Source organism: Protopterus annectens, chromosome 4.part0 (genome assembly GCF_019279795.1).
Source record: "Protopterus annectens isolate FY-2018-M chromosome 4.part0, PAN1.0, whole genome shotgun sequence".
Taxonomy (NCBI): Eukaryota; Metazoa; Chordata; order Ceratodontiformes; family Protopteridae; genus Protopterus; species Protopterus annectens.
In genome coordinates, this window is record NC_056733.1 from 1601655190 (window position 1) to 1601680761 (window position 25572).

A 25572-nucleotide genomic window follows, 5' to 3' on the forward strand; every position below is an offset into this window, starting at 1 on the left:
CCTTGGGGCAGATTCCTCTTTTCCTCCAATTAACTGTGTCCTACCCCCTCTGGCAGTGTTATCACCATGGATTCCTGGGTCCTTTCCATAATGCAAAAAGGTTACTTATTGCAGATGCCAAGATATCTTTTTTTTCCCTTTCTGGATGATGATTTCATTCAAGCTCCCTCCCAGCAGCTTCTTCAGAATCTAGACTTTAGCATGCTTCTACCTCAAATTCACCCTAAATCTCAAAAAATCTGTTCCATTTCCTTTGCAGGATCAAATTTTCCTAGGATGCAGTATTTGGATCTTGCCTATGATGCCTTTTCTTCCTTTTCTCAGAGTCACCTTCTTGACAGCTTTCTTCCTGTCTTCTCATCCTCTACAAGTGGTGTCTGCAAGAGAGTTTTTGTGGGCTGTGGGGTACTTGGCTTCCACCATTCCTATGATTCCTTTCACCAGATGCCACATGAGGAAGCTTCAGTGGTATTTAAAGACAATCTGGCTCCAACATTGTCACCCTCTGGACTTTCCTTTTCTTTTCTTGCCTTATATTAAACATAAATTGCTGTGGTGGATTCAGCAGATAGCTCTGGATCCAGACCTACCATTTCAAGTTCTTCCCCCACTTGAGCTGTGTGCAGATACTTCTGGGATGGGGGCTTCTTCCAACAACATCAGGGACCAGGGAGTATGGTCTCCCCAGCAACTGGAGGACCACATCAACATCAAAGAAATGAGGGCTCTGCTTTTGACTCTTCAAGCTTTGCTTTCTCTCTGAGTTCCAGGTCAGACAGCACCACTGTCATGGTAAATAAACACGTAGTCGTATCTTCTTTGCAGACTGGCTGTTGTTTGGGAATTTGCTGTCCACCACCATCTGATCCTTGAGGCTGTTTACATTCCTTCAGCAGTCTTCTGGCAGACAACCTGAGCAGGTCCAGAGCAGATCCTCACAAATGGATGCTTCACAGAGAGGTATTTCTGGACATTATTTGTGAATAAATACTTCTTAAGAAGACCTGTTTGCCTCCCCTCTGAACAGGCAACTTCCCAGGTTCTGTTCCAGGGTTCCACATCATCTTGCTTGGAAAATGGATGCAAAGTATTTTTATTGGAAAGGGATGTTTCTATGCTTATCTCCCTCTTCCTGTGTTGCCCAAAGGCTTGCACAAGATCATAAGGGACAGACCCTGAATCTTGTTGATGACTCCCTCTTGTCCCATACACATTTGTTCCCCCTTCTGTCTCATCTGGCCAGACGCAATAATCACAAGTTAGCTTACAGGATGGATGTATTCACAGAGGACAATAGCGGTCTCTCTTACCCTCATCTGCTCACCGGACATTTGACTCATTGAGTGATAGGGTTTTCATTCCACTTCTTCACCAGTTTTCTAACACGGATGTGCTTTGGAGATGTTCTTCGTGTTTCACTGTTGCAGTCATTACATTTGGGTAATCTGCTGACAGGTTGCCCTCAGTCGGCCTGATTAACAAAGTCTGGGTCCTGTGTCGGTTGCTGTTCCTTCTTCCATGACGTCAGGGGTATAAAACATGCAGCCGACGCCATTACATCCGTTTTTCTTGTCGTGCGGTGCCCGAAGCAGAAGCAGTTCGCAAGTGCTGGTCGGCCGACTCCTGAAATTTTTGTTTTCGAGTTTCAGAACCGAAGTCTTCAACTTAAAGCTAAGTACCCCGTTGGGGAAACTTTTTCTTGCTCCTTACCGTTGTCAGTAAAAGTTAATAATGGCATTACTTGTGGAAAGCAAACACCTCATAAAGATTTTCATCTGTACTGTATTCCATGCCTAGGCCCTGACCACGATGTATCTTGCTGTCAGTTTTGTGCTTTATTTAATCAGCGCACTATCCGTCATCGGTACATTTTTGCCACTAAATATTTCGGTTATTGGTTTAATTATCCAGAAATTACATCGGTTAGCCATCCGACTACCGGGATTCTGAAAAAAACACAAAGAAAAAGACAGAGACAGGCTGTCACGGTCCAAAACTGCTGATGACGCTTCTCCAAAGCCATACGTCAGTTCTTCGGTACTCAGTGAGGCGCTTTTGCAACCCCTGATGCGCGCTACTTCTGACTCGCAGGCCTCTACTGAGACCCATTTGGAGTCAGGTATGCCGTGAGATGCTTCACCTATGGAACCCGCGGATGTCTCTACCTTGGATAGGTCCGGAGCCACTGTGCAGGCACCTGCTTCTGAGGGTGTTTTCAGGCCTACAGACTTGCATATTAAAACGACTCCACCTATTATACTAAGGCCTAACTCTCGATCTGTGTCTAAAAAAACGACGTCCAGGACACATGTTCAGGCCCCTATGCCTAAAACACAAATGATCAAAATGGCTGAAGATCTTATTACTTTAATCAGGGGTAGTCAACCCCCCCCCCCCTTCTAAGAGGCCCAGGGTGAGCTTGACTGTGTATCTTCTGATCAGGACTCTGTTTCTTCTGATGACCTGGATTTGTCCATCCCTACTTATGAGGATTCTGATGCAGAGGATTCCATTCCCTCTGCATCCCCCCCGAGGACTTTTCTTTTGAGGAAACTTTACATACCTTAAGGGAGCATTTCCACTGGGGAAATTCAGGAATTTTCTGAATCAAAAAGGAGGCTTAGGGATTTCCTTCTTCTACCTCAGCATAGACCTTTGGCTATACCTCCTGTACTAGACATTGTTGATGATGTGTTCTCAGAATCCAGTATGGCCCCTGATTCCCTGCCTCCGGCTCCTAGTAAACCTGACAGATACTACAGGGTTCCTGAGTCACACAAGTTCCTTTTCAAAAATCCTGTTGCGGATCCAGAAACCATTTTCGGGGACCCAAGGGCATTAAGGCTTCTACTGCTAAAAATCCTACCCCTTCTGATAGAGACTCCAGGGACCTGGATAGATGGGGTAAAAAGGTTTATACTTCTGCAACCTTGTCAATCAGGGCTTTAAACTGCCAATTTCATATGTTAAAATATCAACAGCATATTATTGGACTGCTTAAACAGAAAATTATGTTGATTTCTGACTGTATGGAAATTAAAGATTTACAGGATTTACTGCAGTTTGCTGAACAAGTTGGAAAACATACTTTGCAATGTGGTTTTGATTCTTTAGAGGCCTCTCGCAGGGCTGCTGTGACTGGGTCTGTGCTTAGAAGGCATGCTTGGCTTAAGGAGCAATCTCTATCTGATCATGTTAAAGCACAGTTGTTGGCTGCTCATTTAAATCAGGACCGCCTGTTTGGCAATAAGGCTGAATAAGTTCTAAAAAAGATGGAGGATAAGGCTAAATCTATGCAAACTGTAAAAGACTTCTTACAAGTGCAACCTCCAAGATTTAGTAGGCACTGGCCTACTAAGAATTGGTCCTTTCCAGCTCCTTCCAGATCCTCTCAAGCCAAACCCAGACACACCAAAAGCTCCAAGTTTCAGTCCCAGGGGACTCTCAGAACTAAGCAATGGGGGGCCTGCACCTCCAAATCTGGAGATACCAAAATACCCCCCCCCCCATGATAAACAGTCTCAATGACTTTCCTTTAAAATTACCAAGCACTTACCTTTTAGCCACCCCTTTGGGGGGAAAAATTGCTCTTCTTGCAAAAAACTGGGAACTCATAACCCAGGACAAATGGGTTTTAAAAATAGTGTCCCAGTGATACAGATTTCATTTCCACACATTGCCAACACCAAACGGGTGGCCAGACCTGCCCCCAAATCAGTGGGCAGAGGCTCAAAAACAAGTACTTTCCCTCTTAAACATGGGGGCTATTCAACCTGTACCAGAAGAGGAAAAGGGGCAAGGTTTCGATCCAGGCTTTTCCTGGTACCCAGAAAAGACAAATCATGGCATCCAATTCTGGACCTGTCTACTCTAAACACCTTACTGGACATTCCAAAATTCAAGATGCTGACTCTTCACCAATTACTTCCTATGCTAGGCAAGGATGCCTGTTTGGCAACTCTAGATTTAAAAGAAGCTTACCTGCATATCCCAATCGGGGAATCTAGCAGAAGATACCTACACTTCAAAGCAGGCTACTTACATTATCAGTTCTCTGCACTGCCCTTTGGCTCGTCTACTGCGCCCAGGGTATTCACAAAGTGCCTGGCTCCAGTAATTGCATTTTGCAGGCAAAGAAATATTCAAATATCTCCATACCTGGACGATTGTCTAATTCAGGCAGAAAACCAGGCCTTACTTCTAAATCATCTGGCGTTTGTAAAAAGGGTTCTAACTTCTCTGGGGTACACCATAAATGAAAAGAAATCACAACTGGTACCCTCTCAACAGATTACATTCCTTGGTGCAAGCTTGAATACAACTGCCCAGATGGCTTTCCTCACGCCAGAAAAGCAAATTCATTTGGTAACTTACTTCAAACAAGTGGCCACAAAAACCCTGCTTTCCGCAAGACAAATACTGCAAGCCTTGGGGTTCATGGCCTCCTGCATTCTTCTAATTCCATATGCAAGACTGCATATGAGGTAACTTCAGTGGTACTTAAAAAGTCTATGGAGTCAACATTTTCACAGCCTGGAAACGATTTCTGTCGTACCTTGCCTATGCCTGGAGTTCCTATGGTGGGCAGAGGCCTGCCACCAAAACAAGCGACTTCCATTCACACTACTCCCTGCCGCCCAAACCCTAACTACAGACGCATCAGACTATGCATGGGAGGTTCACCTGGCAGGGAAGTGCATTCAGTGCAAATGGAACCCGGATCAAATGCACCTACATATCAAATCAATCAAAAAGAAATGTTAGCTGTACAGAATGCTCTGACAGCCTTCAAGGACTACATTCTTCCAGGACAACTAATGGTAAAGACAGACAACACCACGGTCATGTGGTACATAAACAAGTGGGGGGGGCACACATTCTTACCCTGTCTGCAGACTAACCATGGCATTGTGGAAGACAGCCTTGAGCTACCAAGTGCACCTACAAGCTCAATTCCTGCCAGGAAAATTTAATACACTGTCAGACAGACTAAGCATAAATCTCATGGATCCACATGAGTGGAAACTGGAACCATGGATTTTCAACATGTTAGCAAGCAAATGGGGGAGCCCAGACATAATAGATCTATTTGCCTCCCCCCAGAACTACCAGTTGGACAAATTTTGCACAAGGACTCCACACAAACAAAAAAATGGAATGTGGATGCTCTGTCCTTTAGCTGGAAAAACCTATCAGTCTACGCCTTTCCCCCTCTGCCTCTGCTCTCCAAACTTCTGATAAAAGTCAAACAGGACAAACCAAGAATGATTTTGATTGCTCCAGACTGGCCAGGCCAACACTGGTACCCACTCCTGCGCAGTGTGTCACACATCTCCCTGATACCTGCCTCAGACACCTTCCTTGCTGTCTCAACAGGAGAACCAAATTCTGCACCCTCAGCTCCCAACATTGAACCTTGCTGCATGGCTAATCACTTAAATTCACCCGTAGCGTCCCTCAGCAGACCTGTGATGCATGTCATCTTGGAGGCGAGAAGACCTAGTACTAGAAAATCCTATGATGACAAATGGAAAAGTTTCTGTGCCTGGAACCAGTCTTTAGGAATGAGCACAGCAGCGTCCAATTTACCTCAGATTTTGCAATACTTAACTGAGATGCTTTACAGGGGTCTGTCTTTTTCCTCTATTAAAATCCACACTTCAGCTATTTCAGCTCTCTATAACACAGAACCACCCCTCTTTTCTCATCCCCTGCTCAAGCAATATCTCAGAGGGGCAAAGAACTTGAGACCACCCAGGAGAGCTCCTACCCCTGCCTGGGACCTCAACTTTGTTTTGTAGAAGCTCACTCTACCTTTCGAGCCAGCTGCTACTGCTGACTTAAAATTTCTTTCTTAGAAAACAGCCTTCCTTTTAGCAATCACTTCAGCTAGAAGGATATCTGAATTACAGGCCCTTATGGCAGTGGAACCTTTCATCAGCTTTCATGCGGACAGGGCATCTCTGAGGACCAATCCATCCTTCGTGCGCAAGGTGGTTTCCAGTGTGGCTCTTAATCAGTCCATTCATTTGCCAACATTCTATCCCAATCCACAGAACAAAGGGGGATGGATTCTACATTCCTTGGACATGCACAGACAACTTAGATTCTACTTGGACAGAACTAAACTTCAAAGAAAATCTGAACAATTGCTAGTAGCATTTGCTGCTGGGGCAGAGGGGAAGGCTATTTCAAAGCAAGCCATTTGTAAATGGATAAGCCATTGGATTAATTTCTGCTATAAGCACCATGGAAAACCTACCCCCACAGGGGATCATATCTCATTCCACCAGGGCTGCATCTAATTCTGCAGCCTTTCTCAGAGGTGTTCCTACCAGGGATATTCTAGAAGCTGCTACCTGAAGTTCTGTACCTACTTTCACCAAGCATTATCATTTACCAATTTTCTCTAAATCCAGAGCTGGCTTTGCCACTGCTGTCTTGCAGGGCCTTATAGCAGGTCCTAATGCTGTATAATTTCCTCTTCCCAACCATAGCTTTGGGATTCTACCCAGATGTAATGACTGCAACAGTGAAACATGAAGAACATAGTACAGTTGTGTACACTTACCATAAATGTAGATGTTCGAGTATATTCACTGTTGCAGTCCTGGTCACCCTCCCTCCAGCCCCCTGTTTTTCTTTGGCTATACCTCTACTTTCCTTTACTATGCTTAAAAGCCTTTTTGGTGTATTTGCTTTTGGTTGGAGGTATATTTTTGTGGTTTTAATTTTATTTGCTCCCCATTTGGGGGGGCACCTGATATCTGGGGCAAGAAAAACTGATGTAATGGTGTCTGCTGCATGTTTTATACCCCCTGACGACATGACGTCATGGAAGAAGGGACAGCAACCAACGCAGGACCCATGACTGTTAATCAGGCTGACTGAGGGCAACCTGCCAGCAGATTACTCAAATGTAATGAATGCAACAGTGAATACACTTGAACATCTACATTTATGGTAAGTGTACACAACTGTACTTTTTCAGGAGTTTTCTTCTTTGTCGTCACAGGCATGACAGGACCCTCTTTTAATGAGTGTTTCTACTTTTTTCTTATCTTTATGAATTGCTGAATTCTGGCCTGGCATATTCATTTGCTAAAGGTCATTTCATAAATTCATAGGTAAGTACTAGGCAAGCTGCCTTTGTGGGCCATTTTAAGCCTTGCCGGTTTCCCTTTTTGTGCTCAAAATAACCTATCCCATTTGATTGTAGATTGGCCTTACCATCCTATGGTTGATAATTATATTATTACCCCGATGACAGTAAAAGCGATCGTACCATCAATAATTTTAGGGACCCATGCATGGGATAAAGCATTTAGGAGGCGCCACTCTCTATTAGTTGTACAGGGTACAGTCCTGAGGTAAATTTTCTTTTTTCCATCCGTTATGCTAAATTGCACTTGAAAATGGATGAACTTTGTTTTATGTGGATGGGGAGTCTGTTCCGCGGCAGTGGTATCTGTGATGTGTGCCTGTCCCTGCAGCAGAAGGAGTTTAGCTCCCTATACCAAATATTTCTAATGCCATTTGACTTGCTGATGTACAGTAACTCCCGTCGATAATGGGTCAGAGGATGCCTTGTATTCCTGACACAGGTCACCTCTTATCGGTCTGTAGGATACTGAGTATAGTGACAGGGCTTTGAGTCTGTCCATGTAGGAGATGTTGTTAGGCCTTGTATCCTTTTAGTAAGGTGTCTGTGTGGGCTTTCCAGATATTGCACGTGTCTGGACAGATACATGCCAAAGGGGTATTATATATTCAATGATTGGCCTTATGAGGACTGAGTAAAGGGGGGCATTGACATCCCTAGATCTATACACAGTCCATTTGTTTATAAGCTGTGCAATATAGAAGGACTTTCTTTCAAGGATAGACACATGTTGGTCAGAAGTTAGGTCAGTGTCCACATAGTCAACCCAATTTGGCATTTGGGAACTTGTTAGGGGAGTATTGTCAATGTGGTAGTTCCCTTGGTTAGACGACTTCCCAAAGGATATAATAACGCATTTTTTGGCATTTAGTTTCAGATAATGATTTTGATATCAGCTATTTATTTTGAGACCAGCCTTTCTCAGGATGACTAAGTCATTTGGGAATTCAGGGCCTGTTTCTAGTTTACAGTCATCTGCAAACTTAGTCAGAGCCCTTTGGTATTAGCTTGTACTTTGTATTTGTCAGCCGAATTTGCCATTCAGTCCCTAGGTCTCCACATTACTCTACCTTTGAAAGTTAAACAATTCCTCAGTCGTCCTTCACCTAAGGTCCCTGAGAAAGCCCATTCCACCTTCTTGGGACCTTAATTTTGTTTTGAAAAAATTGAGTTTACTTCTTTTGGAACCTGCAACTTCATTTACTTTGCAATACTTTACTTGGAAGACTGATTTGTTTTGGTGGCTCACTCTTTTGCCAAGAGGATCTCTGAAACTACAGGCTATTAAGGCAGTCCCTTGTTTTTTTATTTTTCACTGAGATAGTTTCTCTCCAACACCAGTCTTTCTTTTATGTCCAGGATGGGCAAAGCTTTGTTCTTAAATCAGTCCATTCACCTTTTCTTTTCCACCTCAGAACGTTGGTGAGAGGATTCAACTTACTTTAGATTTGCATAGATAGCTCAGATATTATCTAGAGAAAATTCTCGTCTTTCGGCTTTTTCCCCTGTAAGGGGTCGCCATAGTGGAACTCCGGTCCGCTAATGATTGACAGTAGATTTTTACGAAACGCCAAGGTGCCAGCTTGACGCCTAACCTTCAACGAAGGCATGCCCATTTATGCACGCATGTCTTTCAAACGCTACCCAACCGCGGGGAGGACATGCAGACTCCACACAGAAGGCACTCCCAAGCCAAGCCAAGAATCGAACGGGAGAACCTCTTGCTGTGAGGTAACAACGCTACCGCCATACCACCGCAGCATTATTATCTAGAGAAAACTAAACGTTAAAAATCTAAGCAGCTGTTTGTTTCCTTTCATTGCTAAGAAATCAAGTTTGGCTGTTCCTAGACAGTCTCCTCTGGGATTTCTAAGACGATTTCACTCCAACATGAGCTATGACAGTCATAATGGTAGTTGTTTCCGAGACACGTGCGATCTGATAAATCCTGGCACCAGAAAGGCAGCTGACCTTTGCTTTCTCCTTGTCTAACCTGGTGAGTGGGACGTACTTGTGTCTCAATATGGAGTCTCCCGTGACAAGAAAATTTAGTTTGAGTGTTACACCGTAAGGGCTGGGTAGGTAAGACACTGGTGTTGCTGTGTGTCTTGGGTGCTGTGGAAACTGTGCTAGTTGTAGCAGTCTTGTGTTTTGGAGGTCTCTAGTGTTTCAGTAAGTTTTTTGAGAGAACCTCTTTGTATGTTGATTTATGTGTTGGATGCATACTATGTATATGAGTAGTGGTACTACATGTATGAGTAGTGGTGGGTGACTTGACAACCTCTAGAGTGTTACTGTTTCAAGTTCTAGAGAGCATGGATGCAAGATTCTTGGTGTAGATAAATTTCTCACACTCTCTACTAGAGTGATATATTAGTAGAGTGTTGTCAGTATACATTAGGCATTTGCTACACTGCCTCAAGAGACCCAAGTCAACAAGGCTGGCAGGAAAAACTGGGGTAGTCCAGCTGTCCATAATGCTAGGTTTGAAGAACTGTTATCACAACGGGAATGCTTTCAGGACTGTTCTAGGAGGTGATCTGTAAATAGGTGTTTCTGTCAGGGTTTTTGGATGGTGGTTTAATAGAGCACAGCTCACTAGCAATAGTTCTTGGACCAGAAATGTACTAAAGAGGAGGACTACACTAATGTACTACAGCTGCATCTAAAGGAAAAAAAATTGTTGAAATTATTGGTCTGGCTATGGCGCACAGTTGTGCGGCAGTGAGCAATGTGCAAACAAGCAGAAACCTGCTCAAATGCAGGGCTTAAATACCAGAAGCTAAAAACTTAAAACATTTTTTAAAAAGTTCAGAAGAACCATTGAGGGTGCTTACTCCAAACCCCTAGACCAATCAGCTCACTTCTCTCATAAGGGTGCAGAAGGTCCCCTTCTAATCAAAGATTGCTTGGAAGATGGACCGAGTACAACAGCCACTACAAACAGACCCACATGCAGCAAACATGTATTGGGACTATGTCTGCTTTTCACTGTTGCAGTATTCCATTCCTCGCTCCTTCCTCTTCTTGGTCTATGTTTTCTTACCCACTGGCTGAGGGGGTCCTTCCTTCTAGATAGAGATACTCTTTTTTTGTTCCTTTTGGGTTGCTCTGGTTCTCTTGAGGCAGTTCACTTCTGAGGATTATGTGCCAATATATCACTTAAGTACCTTGCGTTCTGGACATAAGACATACATGTGATGTATGGTAACTGGAAGTGCCTAAAGCTTTGGTATGCTGGTCAGACATATGGCTTTCCTCGGTAGGATACCCCCATAGTAAGGAATACCGTAACAGTGAAAATTTGACATCTACTGTTATGGTAAGTTTTTTTTACATAACTGTACTTTTCCTATGCCCACTTAATCATCAACAACTATCCTGTCACCTTGCGTACCTTTAAAGCCTAGTTTAAAACAGATAGTTGTCTTAACAGTCATGTCATTTGCAGGGTGGCTGTGCCCCCTGCATCCCACATCCCAGCTTCTAAATTTACTGCCTCTGAGGTTGTACCTGATCAGAGAAAAAAATAAGCACATTTATTTTCAAGTAAGTGGGTTTCTTGGAAGTAGTATACATAGAAACTGAGGTGGGAGTGAAGTTCCAAGGATTTTTAAATTATCTTTCTGTTCATTGCTATAGTGGTCCACTGGGACAGTAGGAATTTTAGGTTGGTAAACTAGGTTGCAGGACAGTGGTCACTGGAAAGTTTAATTAATTCCTTAAAGTGTATCTGTTAGAAATACAGATGGTATTCAGATTTTGTGGTAACAGACACCCACAGTGATTTATCATGACTGAGTGATTGTGATGAGTGCCAACTATGGTGAGACTGACAAGTCTTTTTGTTTGTAACTGGAAACTTGATGTGCATTGATGAGCTGCAGCTGTGTGGAGGGCAAGAAAGTGAGGCATGCAATTATTGTAAATATATGATCACATCTAGTACGTTTGTGATCAATAACACACAATTCAAGCTTAGATCTAAGTTCAGTTGTCAATCTAAATTTATTGTTTATTTAGCTAAATGTAAACATTGTTGTGCCTTTTATATCGGTAAAACCGAACGTAAACTGTGTGAGAGAGTTTACGAACATATGTATGCAATCAACAAAGGGAAGTTAGATAACGCATTAGTGAAACGTATACTATCTTTCCCTAATCACACCTTTACTTTTATGGCTATAGATCAAATAGTTCCATCTATAAGAGGAAGTCCGATGCCAACCTTATTGAAAGAACTAGAACTTTCATGGCAAATCAGACTTGAGGCATGTAAACCCCCTGGTCTGAACGATTTGTGTTCTGTCAGTTGTATTCTGAAGAATAAAAGCTTTCGTAGATAATATGTTTCCTGCCATCAGTGTAGCTAATGTGCGATGTATTCTGTGTCATCAAAGCCCTGTATACACATATACCTTTCGCTCATGAGGGTTTCAGATCATTATAGAGCTGTACTGGTTTTGTAGCACTTAAAAATACGTGGTCCAACTAGTGTGTCACATTTACACTGTTATAATCATATTACATTTCTATTGTTCTTTATTGTTTTTTATGTATTTTGTTTTTAAAGTTTTGACCTATATAAACGGTTATACTTGAGGCAACTGGCATCATGGTATCATGCTCATGTTTAAATGTTTTTTAATGCTTTATAACTTTAAGCTGTTTCTTGCACAGTAATTATTTCTGTGATGTAAGCAGTGATGCATTTTAAATTGTGGCGGTTTTTCATTTACAAGGTCTTCTGAAGAAGTTTGCTTTAGTGCAAACGAAAAGCGCTTCAAGCCTTGTATGTGTATGTGTTTCAGTAAATTTTTGGATCTACGATTTCTCGTTTGCTGATTTTCGTCTTCTAAAATATATGTTTTTTTGTCTGTTTCAGGCTTTGCTTGATACTCAGAATGAACTGCGGGTTCATGTCCCCAATTTTACTTTCAATCTGGGATTCTCAGGGAAATTCTTCCATACAGGTAGGGACCACATTTCTTTATGTGGATTAGCGGTTTGTTGTTTACATGTGTATAATATAACGGTATGTTATGTACTTGTGTTTGATAGAGATGCTGATAACAGCAGAGTTAGTCTTTGTATTTAAAGGATATCTGAAACTTTTTTTTTCACTGAGTACCTGCTGAAAATCTTATTATGGGAGATTATTGAATACAACCATGCAAAATGGTATGTGCCTTCCTTTTTTCTTCCATTCTCTGCACGAAACACAAGACATCATCTGACTACACTTGCTTTTGTCAGGTCTAGTGTTAACTCGAAATGTACAAGCTCTAAATGCATTAACTTGTATATTTCTGCACAATCCCATACATCAGGAATGTGGACGTTCTAAACATATGTACTTAAAACAGGAGATCTGATGCCCTTTTTCATCTATTCCTCAAACAGTGCTTCTTGGATCTGACCTTGACCACTTCTTTAGACTTGGGCTTTCCCCTTATACATAATCCTCTCTCTTCCTAAAGTACTTCAGATCTTGTTTGCCACTTCAGTGTTTGGAAGCCTCTCTCTCTTCAAGACTTCACTAACCTCACCTTTTTTTGCAGGAGATGCCTCGAAGGATGTCCAGACCATCCTCGACCTCTTCATCTCTCAGGTTATCTAGGAGCCTAACGGAAGCAGATGTGGACAGTATGATGAGAGAGTTTGTCAGAACCCAGATTTAGTTTTGAGTTATTCTGTCTCCATCTTACACTGGATTTGTGAGCCTACTGCTAGTTCATCTGTAGCTTTTGACTCCTACTCTGATCTGTCCTCTGGTTTTCGACTCTACAGTCCTGAGAATTCCAAGCTTGTCTGTGTCAGATCCTAAGGCCTGGCCCTCATTGACTCAGACACCTTCTCTGATCCAAACAGCAGAAGGGTTTTGGAGCAATAGCATTGGCACTTGATCTAGGGATTTGGGATTGAATCCAATGTTTTTGGATCTGTCCCTTCCAATTGGAGCCTCCTTGCTGAACAGGTTGGCTCTGACCTCTGTGTCAAGGCAGGATCTTAGAGATGCTGATTTTCAACCAGGGCAGGTGTCTTCAGCTCCTACCAGGTCAGGGCTTGACTCCCCCATGACCTCTTTCTTTGAAGTAGTGGAGAGAGAGTTTTCCACACAAGACATCCTTGCCTCCCCAGTTCCAACCCCTCCTAACTTGCCTATTTTGGATCCTGAGTCTTTTTATCCTGTTTCATTGGGACAGCTAGCCCAGTCAAGCATAGAGACAGTCCTCATTCAAGAATCTGCTGGGACATCTAAGTCCTCCCTGCGGCTTCTCACTAGAGACCCCCCTTGGAAGCACTTAGACTTCCCACAGGAGTCTTTAATTTGCTGAACAGAGTTGTGTTCATTCCCCCAAACAGAGAGGCCAGGGTGTTGGACAGATTTGGGAAGCATGCTTACGCTTTAGCATTCTTCACTTTCTGGTCACTGAACTACTTGGCATACATTATGAGGTTTCAGAGGGAACTGATCAAGGAGTTTTCCAATACCCTCTCAGGGTCAATGTTTGCAGAGGACAAAAGACCATTTCTTCATAGCTGAGTCGAATTGCCTCCATGAGGCTGATTTCTCACACCTCATAGGGAATTTAGAGAGACGCAGGTTAAGGAATTGCTGTAAGAATCTGTGCTTGGATTTGACTTTGTGGAGCCTTTCAAGACCTTATTCGTCAATGCTACCTTTAATGGATTTACCTTGTTTGGCCCTAAGGTGAGGGAAGCTGTCTCCATGAATGAACAGGATGAGAAGACATCTGCTGTAGCAATATTTTTTTTATCACTCAAAGGTCCTTTTCCTGGAACCAGAGAGAAGGTAGAAAGATATATGGCTCCACAAGATGCAAGGGTCTACCTAAGATTCCTGTGGAGACTGATATCCCTGTGCCAGATGAGGGACCTCTAAATGGAAGACATCACCCACATAGCAGAGCAGCCTCCTAACATTAGGGCTGCAGAGGTCCTTTTTCTGAGAAGCCCTTTACGTGCCCCTAATGGGTTTCCCAACTGCTGCACTCTGGAGTCATTCAGAGGGCACTTCTCTCTGCACCAAGAAGCCTGGACAGCCATTACCAAAGATACCTGGATGCACAGTGTAATATCCAGATGTTGTTACATACCATGTTCCTTTCTACTTCCCCAGCAGACCAAAAGAATTCCCCACGTTCCACCAGTCAGAGGAATGCAGCAGTCATAGAAATAAAAAGGTTGCTGGAAAAAGTCGACCATGCGGTCCCATCGGGGATCTGGAACTCTTTTTCAGATTCTTTTCATTGTCAAAGAAGACAGGGGACCTAAGACTGATTTTGGATCTTAGCAATCTGAATCAGTTTGTCAAGCAGTCGAAGTTCAGATGGTCACAGTTCAGTCCATTCTGCCACTGTTGTGGAAGGACGATTGGATGTGCTGTATATATTTCTAGGATGTGTACTATCATATCAAAATATACAGGCATTCTGAGTTACCTATGCATCCAGCTGGGATCCAGTCACTTCCAGTTCTCGCAGCTCTGCTCTTGGTCTCCTCACATCCCCTAGGGGTGTTGAAAAAGAGCATGGCAGTGGTTGCAGTTTACTTGAGACTGTTTGGATTCTAGGTGTTTCCTTACCTCAATGACTGTCTCTCTTCTGGTTCCACCAAACCTCTACTGGTTCAGACTGGAGATTATTTGCTTCAACTGTACCTTCAATTGGGAATCACAGTGAAATACACCAAGTTTCAGTTCTTCCCATTCAAGCCCAAGAATTTATTGGTGCTTGTCTGGATACGGTGACACACATTCAAGCTTACCGCAGACAAGGTTAAGCAATCTACAGAGTCAGGCATCACTCATTCTCTTCTCTTCTCTTTCCCCTCCAGCCAGGCTAGTGTTACAGCTTCAATAGTACTGGTACATTTAGCAAAGTGCCAGAACTATTGAAGCTGCCATTGATCAGCAGTGAACTCTTGCTGTACAATGGTCAGTAGGACGCCACTGTCTGAGTGCACCTGTTCAAATTACAGCTATTTGCAGAGAGCATAATGCTTGGTGGATTTATGCAGAAGAGCTCTCTCAGGACTGCCCTTTTATTCTTCCTGCATCCAAGGCCACAGTGACTACAGGTGTCTTCCAGCTGGGGGGGGAGCTTACTTGAGAAGGATGGCACAAGGCATGTGGGCTCAGCTGGAGGTCAGTCTTCACATCAGTGTCCTAGAAATGACAGAAATCCTACTGGCTTTGCAGGCGTTTCAATATGTTCTCTCTCTCGGGATGGTGGCTATTCAGACAGAAAACATGTCAGTGGTCTGTTACATCAGCAAACAAGGGAGAACCCTGTCATACCCCCTATGTGTAGAGGCAATGAGAGTGTAACAGTGAGTGATCTGTTCTGGCTATGCACATTCCAAGGAAGTCTCACCGTGCTGGCAGAGAAACTGAGCAGATCCATATTGCTTCCAAATGACTGTTCTCTCAACCTGTTAGTAGTGGAAATTATATTTTGCCATTGGGGAGAACTGTGCTGCAACCTCTGCTTCTTTCCCCAATTCCAAGTGCAGCAGATACTTTGCCCTGATCTCTGCAGTGGGGAGTCGCAAGAGACTCTCTGTTTCATGATTGGCCAAGTGATGCCTTCCCTCATTGCTCTCATTCCCAAGTTTCTTTAGAAAGTATTTCAGCAGCAGAGCAAGGTAATCATTATTGCATCATTCTTCTGGCCTCATGTTTTCATCCTTCTTCAAACCCCCCCCCCCCAGCCCCCTTCCTACTTTAGAAGTTCCTTTCATTTGGGTACCTAGTATGTCCTGATGAGTAAATCCTGACAGCCTTGCTGAATGAGCTCCAGCCATCGTCATCTTTTTCTTCTCTTCCTTTCTGCTGTAGCTGACATGCAACTTAATTTGAAATATGCTGAATGCTGGGTATATTTTTAGCTAGAGGACAAACTTAATCTGAGATAGTTTAGGAGAAGAGAGGATTATAGGTAAGGGAGGAGCTCGAGCTACAGAGCCAAAGTCTAATGAAGTGGCCTAAGTCAGATGCAAGGTTGGATCTGAAACCCGTCAGTTGAGGAAGGATGAAAACAGACAACACAGATGCATAGTTATGGTGAGTACATAACTTTTATGTAAATACACACATTTTAAAAATAAGTGCTTTTGAAAGGGCAAGCTGCTGTACACCCACAACACCCCCTTAAAAATAAATACATATATGTGTAATATCACTGCAAGGTCACTCCATCTGGGAGAAAGAACAGTGATTCATAGAAAGTGAAAAGAGCAATTGCTGTTTCTCTTTTACCTGTCAACCCCAGAGTAGCCTTAACTTTATATTTTGAGCAATTTTGCAGACTGATCCAAAGTGACGGATGAGTAAATTCTATTCTAAAGCCAGTTCTTAACTTTAAATACTTTTTTACAGAAACAGAACTTGCTAAATGGTGGTAGTTTTGAAACCTGTATTTTGGCAGATGATGTCCGATAAATCAGCTTTGGGATACAGAGTCAGGCCACTCAGGAGGTAGCCTATGCAAATGACTGGTTTTCCCAGGCACCGAAGGGTCCATGCCTGGTTGTCTGTAAACCGCAAAATGTGGTACACCTAATACATTGTGGTAGGAGCAACTTTACTTCTTTCACAAATAAATGTTCAGACATTTCTGAGAGGGCAAATGAAGAATATAAGGCAGCCCTATGGTGAAATTCGGAAAACATTCAACAGCTTTCTTAAATAAGAGGTCGGGATGAGGGGAAGTAATAAGAAAGAGGACATTTTATTCATGTCAGTCTCAAAGAAATCTCTATTCTCTCGGCTACAGCTGTAAAGTCAGATGGGAGGATACCTCTACTATCCAGCTTACTAAGGTAAAGACCTGTTAACCCCCCCGCATGCAATGAGAAAAGGGGTGGAATCAGAGCAGGACGCATGCACAAGTGATAATACAATGATACTAATCTAGTATGGTGCGTTGCAACTGCAAGGATGGCACCACATCTTGAGAAGCTTGTACTGGGTATGGTGTTGCCACCAAGTCAACCTGTTGAAAGCTGTCCTGCATTCACTCAAGCATCTTCCACCATAAGCTGAAAGTTATCAAAATACATAACATTGGCTGGGAAATCCACAAGCTCAGAAATGGCATGATAGTGCATTTGCAGATAACCTCAACCATCAGTAGCAAACATGCCCAAGGGAAGATAAAAAGGGAGTCCCTTCACTTGAATGAGAAGGAATGATGAAAGGATTCAATGACTCCACTCCTCACATGCTTGTGGAAGATCAACAAGCACCTGTTTGAGATATCTACCCCTGCCCAGGTGGTGCTCCCAGCAGCAGATGCTCAGGGGTCCTCTGGATTGCCTTTTGGCTGTCCAGTAATGAAAAGTGGAATGATGACCTTTAGCTACAAGATACTGAGCCCACATTCAAGGGGTCAAAACATCAGTGGGCTGTGTAGCAGAACCAGGTCAAGAATTAAACCCATGCTCGGGCTAACTTACATTTTTTGCTTTTCGGGCTCCAGCCTAGAGCTGCAGCTCGGTCTTCCTGAGAGATCTGTGCACTGTGCTCCCTTCCATTGCTGTTAGTTACCAACAAGCAATAAGGGTCCTTCATCTTGTGTGAGATGCTCACAAGTCACTGTGCTGAAGTACTACCTTCATTAGCAACCTGTCCTAGCAAACCTCCTACAATATGGTAGTCACAGAGACAGTTCCCCTCCAAGAACAAAGAAAAGTGCACTATTCCAGTTTTCTAGTCCCAAGGAAGGAAGATACTTGGAGACCCATCCTCAACCTGTCAAAGCCAGACACCTTCTTAAAGGCATAAGAGTTCAAAGTTTGACCCTCTAGATTCTGTTATCCCTCCTATATCCCAGAGCAGTGATGGTCACTCTGCAGTTAAAAGATGCCTACCTTCATATATTCATTCACAAGGGACCACAGATGCTACCTCAGATTTCTGCATGGGTCTCACATTTTCAGTTTATCTCATTGATGTTCTTCGTGTTTCACTGTTGCAATCATTACATTTGGGTTATTTGCTTGCAGGTAGCCCTCAGTCGGCCTGATTAACAAAGTCTTGGGTCCTGCGTTGGTTGTTGTCCCTTCTTCCATGACGTCAGGTCGTCGGGTGTAAAACATGCAGCCGACACCATTACATTAGTCTTTCTTGCCGTGCGGTGCCTGAAGCAGAAGCAGTTCGCAAGTGCCGGTTGGCCGACTCCTGAAATTTTCGTTTTCGAGTTTCAGAACTGAAGTCTTCAACTAAAGCTAAGTACCCCATTGGGAAAACTTTAACTTTTTCTTGCTCCTTACTGATGTCAGTAAAAGTTAATAATTGCATTACTTGTGGAAAGCAAATACCTCATAAAGAATTTCATTCGTACTGTATTCCTTGCCTAGGCTCTGACCATGACGTACCTTGCTGTCGGTTTTGTGCTTTTAGTCAACGCACTATCCGTCATTGGTATATTTTCACCTCTAAATATTTCGGTTCTTGGTTTAATTATCCAGAAATGTCGTCGGTTAGCCATCCGACTACCAGGATTCCGAAAAAATGCAAAGAAAAAGACAGAGACAGACCGCCAAGGTCCAGAACTGCCGACGAAGCTTCTCCTAAGCCAATCACCAGTTCGCCAGTACTCAGGCGCTTTCGCAGCTCCTGATAGCCGCTACTTCTGATTCTCATGCCCCTACTGAGACCCATTCGGAGTCTGGTATGCTGCGAGATGCTTCAACTATGGAACCCGCGGATGTTTACCTTGGATGGGTCTGGAGCCTCTGTGCAGGCACCGGCTTCTGAGGGTGTATTCAGGCCTATGGACTTGCATATTAAACCAACTCCTCATTCTTTACTTAGGCCTAAATCTCGATCCATGTCTAAAAAAATTGATGCTCAGGCCACATGCTCAGGCCTCTATGCCTAAAAAACAGGTGATAAGAATAGCTGAAGATCTAATAACTCTAATCAGGGGTAGCCAACCCCCCCCCCCCTTTCTAAGAGGCCTAGGACTGAAGTTGATTATGAATCTTCTGATCAGTATTCTGTTTTTTCTGTTTCTTCTGATGATCTGGATTTGACTTATCTGCTTATGACGATTCTGATGCAGAGGTCTCTATTCCCTCTGCTTCCCCTCCTGAGGATTTTTCTTTTGGGGAAACTTTACATACTCTAAGGGAGCATTTCCACTGGGAAAACCAGGATTTTTCTGATTCAAAAAAGAGGCTTGGGGATTTCTTTCTCCTACCTCAGCATAGGCCTTTAGCTGTTCCTCCTGTGCTAGACATTGTTGATGATGCTTTTTCGGTATGTAGTTTGGCCCCTGATTCCCTGCCTCCTGCTCCCAGAAAACCTGACAGATACTACAGGGTCCCTGAGTCCCACAAGTTCCTTTTCAAAAATCCTATTGCAGATCCAGAGACTATTTCGCAAGGGCCCAAGGGCATTAAGGCTTTTACTGTTAAAAATCCTACCCCTTCTGATAGAGACTTCAGGGTGCTGGATAGATTGGGTAACTTCTGCAACCTTGGCCATTAGGGCTTTAAACTGCCAGTTTCATATGTTAAAGTATCAGCAACAATGGTATTGGACTGTTTAAACAGAAAATGGCCTTGATTCCTGACTGTGTGGAAAGTAAAGAATTACAGGATTTAATGCATTCTGCTGAACAAGTTGGAAAACCTACTTTGCAATGTGGTTTTGATTCATTAGAGGCCACTTGCAGGGCTGCTGTTACTGGGCCTGTGCTCATAAGGCATGCTTGGCTTAAGGAACATTCTTTGCCTGATCATGTTAAAGCTAAATTGTTGGATGCTCCTTTAAATCAGGACCGCCTGTTTGGCAACAAGGTTGAGGAAGTTCTTAAAAAGATGGAAGATAAAACTAAATCTATGCAAACTGTTGAAGATTTTTTACAAGTTCAGCCTCCTAGATTTAGTAGGCACTGGCCCACTAAGAATTGGTTCTTTCCAGCCCCTTCTAGGTCTTCTCAAGCCAAACCCAGACACAGCAAAAACTCCAGGTTTCAGTCCCAGGGGACTCACAGAACTAAGCAGTGGGGGGGGCCTCCACTTCCAAATCTGGGAATAATAAGACTCCCCCTATGGTAAACTATCTCAATGACTTCCTTTTAAAATTTCCAAGCACTTATCAACTGACTGCCCCTTTGGGGGGAAAGATTGCTCTTCATGTAAAGAATTGGGAACTCATTACCCAGGACAAATGGGTTTTAAATATAGTGTCCCAGGGATACAGATTTCACTTCCACACGTTGCCAACACCAAGTGGGTGGCCAGACCTACCCACAAATCAGTGGGCAGAGGCCCAAAAACAAGTACTTTCTTAAGCATGGGGGCTATTCAGCTGGTACCAGAAGAGGAAAAGGGACAAGGTTTGTACTCGAGACTTTTCCTGCTACCCAGAAAAGACAATTAATGGCGTCCTATCCTGGACCTGTCTACACTAAACACCTTTTTGGAGATTCCAAAATTCAAGATGCTGACTCTTCACCAATTACTTCCTATGCTAGGCAAAAATGCCTGGTTGCCAACACTAGATTTAAAAGAAGCATACCTGCACATCCAATCAGGGAATTTTGCAGAAGATACCTACGCTTCAAAGAAGCCTACACGCAGTATCAGTTCTCTGCACTGCCCTTTGGCTTATCTACTGCACCTAGGGTATTCACAAAGTGCCTAGCTCCAGTCATTGCATTTTGCAGGCAAAGAAATATTCAAATATACCCATACCTGGACGATTGTTTAATTCAGGCAGAAAGCCAGGACATACATTTGAATCATCTGGCCTTTGTAAATAGGGTTCTGACTTGTCTGGGGTACACCATAAATGCAAAGAAATCACACCTGGTACCCTGTCAACAAATAAATTTCCTGGGACCAAGCTTGAATACAACTTCCCAGATGGCTTACCTCACGCCAGAGAAACAAATTCATTTGACAACCTACTTCAAACAAGTGGCCACAAAAACCCTGCTATCTGCAAGACAAATACTGCAAGCCTTGGGGTTCATGGCCTCCTGCATTCTTCTAATTCCATATGCAAGACTGCATACGAGGAAACTACAGTGGTATCTAAAAAGCCTATGGTGTCAACATTCTCAAGACCTAGAAACAATGATTCCTATCATACCTTGCCTATGCCTAGAGTTCCTTTGGTGGGCAGAGGCCTGCCACCAAAAAAAGGGACCACCTTTCACACCACCCCCTGCCGCCCAAACCCTAACAACAGATGCATCAGACTAAGCATGGGGGGCTCACGTGGCAGGGAAGTGCATTCAGGGCAAATGCAACCCAAGTTAAATGCACCTGCATATCAATCAAAAAGAAATGTTAGCTGTACAGAATGCTCTGACAGCCTTAAAGGACCACATTCTTCCATGATAACTAATGGTAAAGACGGACAACACCACTATTATGTGGTACATAAACAAGCGGGGGGGGGGGGTACACATTCTTACCCCCTCTGCAGACTAGCCATGGCATTGTGGAACACAGCCTTGAGCTACCAAGTGCACCTACAAGCTCAATTCCTGCCAGGAAAATTAAATACACTGGCAGACGGACTAAGCAGAAACTTCATGGACCCACACGATTGGAAACTGGAAACAAGGATTTTCAACATGTTGACAAGCAAATGGGGGAGCCCAGGTATAGGCCTGGTTGCCTCTCCCCAGGATTACCAATTGGACAAATTTTGCACAAGGACTCCCCACAAACAAGCCTGGAAATTGGATGCTCTGTCCTTCAGCTGGAAAAACCTGTCAGTCTATGCCTTCCCCCCTCTGCCTCTGCTCTCCAAAGTGCTACTAAAAATCAAACAGGACAAACCATGGATGATTTTGATTGCTCCAGACTGGCTGCGCCAACACTGGTGCCCCCTCCTGCGCAATGTGTCATGGTTATCTCCATGGCATCTGCCTCAGACTCCTTCCCCGCTGTCTCAGCAGGAGAATCAGATTCTTTACCCTCAGCTTCTAACATTGAACCTTGCAGCCTGGCTAATTACTTAATCTCTCCTTTACCATCCCTCAGCAAACCTGTGATGGATATCATTTTAGAGGCAAGGAGGCCTAGTACTAGAAAATCTTATGCTGAAAAATGGGAAAGATTCTGTGCCTGGAACCAATCTTAAGGGATGAGCACAGCAGTGCCCAATTTACCTCAGATTTTACAATACTTAACTGAGATGCCTCACAAGGGCCTGTCTTTTTCCTCCATTAAAATCCACGCCTCAGCCATTTCAGCTCATTATAACACAGAACCTCCCCTCTTCTCTCATCCACTGCTCAAGCAGTTCCTCAGAGGGGCCAAAAATTTGAGACCACCCAGGAGAGCTCTAACCCCAGCCTGGGACTTTAACTTTGTCTTGGAGAAACTCACTCTACCTCCTTTCGAGCCAGCTGCTACTGCAGACTTAAAATTTATTTCTTGGAAAACAGATTTCCTTTTAGCAATCACTTCAGCTAGAAGAGTATCTGAATTACAGGCCCTTATGTCAGTTGAGCCTTTCATCATCTTTCATGCGGACAGGTTGTCCCACAGAACCAATCCATCCTTCATGCCCAAGGTAGTATCTAGTGTGGCTCTTAATCAGTCCATTCATTTGCCAACCTTCTTTCCCAATCCACAGAATAAAGGGGAACGGATACTGCATTCCTTAGATGTGCACAGACAACTTAGATTCTACTTGGACAGGACTAAACCTCAACGGAAATCTGAACAACTGCTGGTGGCATTTGCTGCAGGGGCAGAGGGGAAGGCTATTTAGAAACAAACCATTTCTAAATGGATAAGCCATTGCATTCATTTCTGCTATTAGCACCATGGAAAACCTATCCCCCCAGGGGATCAAACCTCACTCCACCAGGGCTGCATCTACCTCTACAGCCTTTCTCAGAGGTGTCCCTACCAGGAACATCCTAGAAGCTGCTACCTGGAGTTCTGTACATACTTTCACCAAGCATTATCATTTGCCAATTTTCTCTAAATCCAGAGCTGGCTTTGCCACTGCAGTATTGCAGGGCCTTATAGCTGGCCTAATGCTATCTAAATTCCTCCTCCTCCCAACCATAGCTTTGGGAATCTACCCAAATGTAATGACTGCAACAGTGAAACATGAAGAACATAGTACAGTTGTGTACACTTACCATAAATATAGATGTTCGAGTGTATTCACTGTTGCAGTCCTGGTTACCCTCCCTCCAGCCCCCTAACTTCTCTTGGCTATACCTCTACTTTCCTTTACTATGCTTAAAAGCATTTTTGGTGTATTTGCTTTTTTATTGGAGGTATATCTTTGTACTTTTATATTTAATTGCTTCCCATTAGGGGGGCACCTGACATCTAGGGCAAGAAAAACTAATCTAATGGCGTCAGCTGCATGTTTTATACCCCTGACGACCTGACGTCATGGAAGAAGGGGCAGCAACTGACGCAGGACCCAAGACTTTGTTAATCAAGCTGACTGAGGGCTACCTGCAAGCAGATAACCCAAATGTAATGACTGCAACAGTGAATACACTTGAACATCTGCATTTATGGTAAGTGTACACATCTGTACTTTCTTTGATCTGTTTGCTCCATTCTGGGCCTTTACAAAATACCTAGCACCAGTATGTCTCGTTTGCAGGGCAGTGGTTTTCATATTTTTTCATGTTTGGATGACTACCTTATTCAAGCATCCTCACAGGAAGACGTAAATAAGGCCTTAGCATTTACTATGCAACTCCTTCACAAACTTTGACTCGGTGTGAACCTGCAGAAACCAGCCTGGTACCCTCCCAGAAGGTGATCTTCCTGGGTTCCTTAATAGACACCAGTTTACAGAAAGTCTTATTTCAGGTAAGATGGAAAGGGATCAAGCCTATTTCCTCTAGTTAGTAGTCCAGAAAAGACCAGAACAAGGGGAGTACTTCATGGCTCTAAGAAACATGGCATCAAGTATCCTTGTGGTATGTTATGCAGACTGATGTCAACACTGGTTCAGCATGCCAATCCTCTAGAGTAAGTAATTAAATTTCTCCTTGCCTTGTTAAAGAAATGCACTGATGAACCAAGCAGAACAATCTCAGTTTGGGACAAGAGGTCTCCTGGTCTCGTTTATTCAGGAGAACCCCAACCAGACAACCAAAATCAATTCTTTGGACATAGCCTAAAGAGCATTCACTCAGACTCTTAAAAAAAAAAAAAAAAAAAAAAAAAAACAGGGCATGTGGGATGCTCCATATGGAAACAAACATATAAATGTAAAGAAAATGTTAGCTTTGATTTGAGGAGCACTGAGCTTTTCAGCCAAATGTAGACTGAAGAACTGCAATTAATAACTGACACCACCACAGGTGAGGTATATAAACAAGCAAGGGATTACAGTATCCTGTGACCTCTGCAAATTAGCGAAAACTGCCCGGGAATTGGAATTTGATGACGAGATGTGCCTCAGTGCTGCGTACATAGCTTTGGAACAGAATCATGTGGCAGATCAGCTAAACAGATCAAAGGCAGACCCACAAAAGTGTATGTTGTACAGGGATGTTTTCCTACAGGTAGTGCACAGGTGGGGAGTGCCTGAAATGCACCCGTTTGCATTATAAGACAACTGAACCAGTTCTACTCGTGAGCATCTTCCAATGAAAGTTTGGCAATGGATGCCTTTTCTATTGACTAAACAGATATGTTTCTCTATGTATTCCTTCTGATCTGCTTGCACTTCAGGGTGATCCAGAAAATAAGGCAAGAGGGGCCCAGGATGATCTTGATAGCACCCTTTTGGCTCAGACAGCACTTGCTTCTCCCTGATCATGGAAATTGCCAGTGGGAAACACTAGGTACTGCCAGCAATGGTAGACATTCTAACCTAACACATGAGGTCTCTGGTTTACCCCAATGCGATGACACTGCAGCTCATTACATGGGTGATTCCATCCTGATGCCGTTTAGGTACCATTTATTTATGAACTTGTGCAGCATTATTAAGGAGGCTAACAAGCCAACCACCAGGAACTCCTACGTATCCAAGTGGAAGAGGCTGTCCCACTAGTGCGAGGGCAGATAAGAAGACGAGACACAAAAGTAATGGGCATGCCTCTGATCCTCTAGTATTTCAGGGAGCTGTTAGAGCAGGTTTTTCTTGCACATCAGTCAAAGTTTCACTCTGACGTTTCAGTTGCCTGCCACTAGATCCATCCTTGGCTAACTTGAGACAAGTAAAACAATGTCTGAAGGGCCTTCTGCACCTTAGACCTCCTAGGAATATGGTAGCCCTCACATGCAACCTAAATTATGGTTTAGAAAAACTTTCCCAGGATGCTTTTCAGCAGTCTCCCTCTATTACTGTCAGATTCATAACCTCGTGAGGTAGTCATTCCCTCAGAGAGGAGAACATCTGAATTGTAGGCTTTGATGTGCAAAGA

The 25572-nt window shown here is 43.5% G+C and overlaps 1 protein-coding gene across 1 annotated transcript in view; it reads left to right on the forward strand.

Annotated features, from left to right (window-relative positions):
• Positions 1–25572, forward strand: part of NDST1 (N-deacetylase and N-sulfotransferase 1) — a 1661305-nt gene that overhangs the window by 555380 nt on the left and 1080353 nt on the right. Inside the window, exon 5 of the mRNA XM_044069371.1 lies at positions 12048–12135. Coding sequence (XP_043925306.1) covers positions 12048–12135 — 88 coding nt within the window. The remainder of the gene's footprint in view (positions 1–12047; positions 12136–25572) is intronic.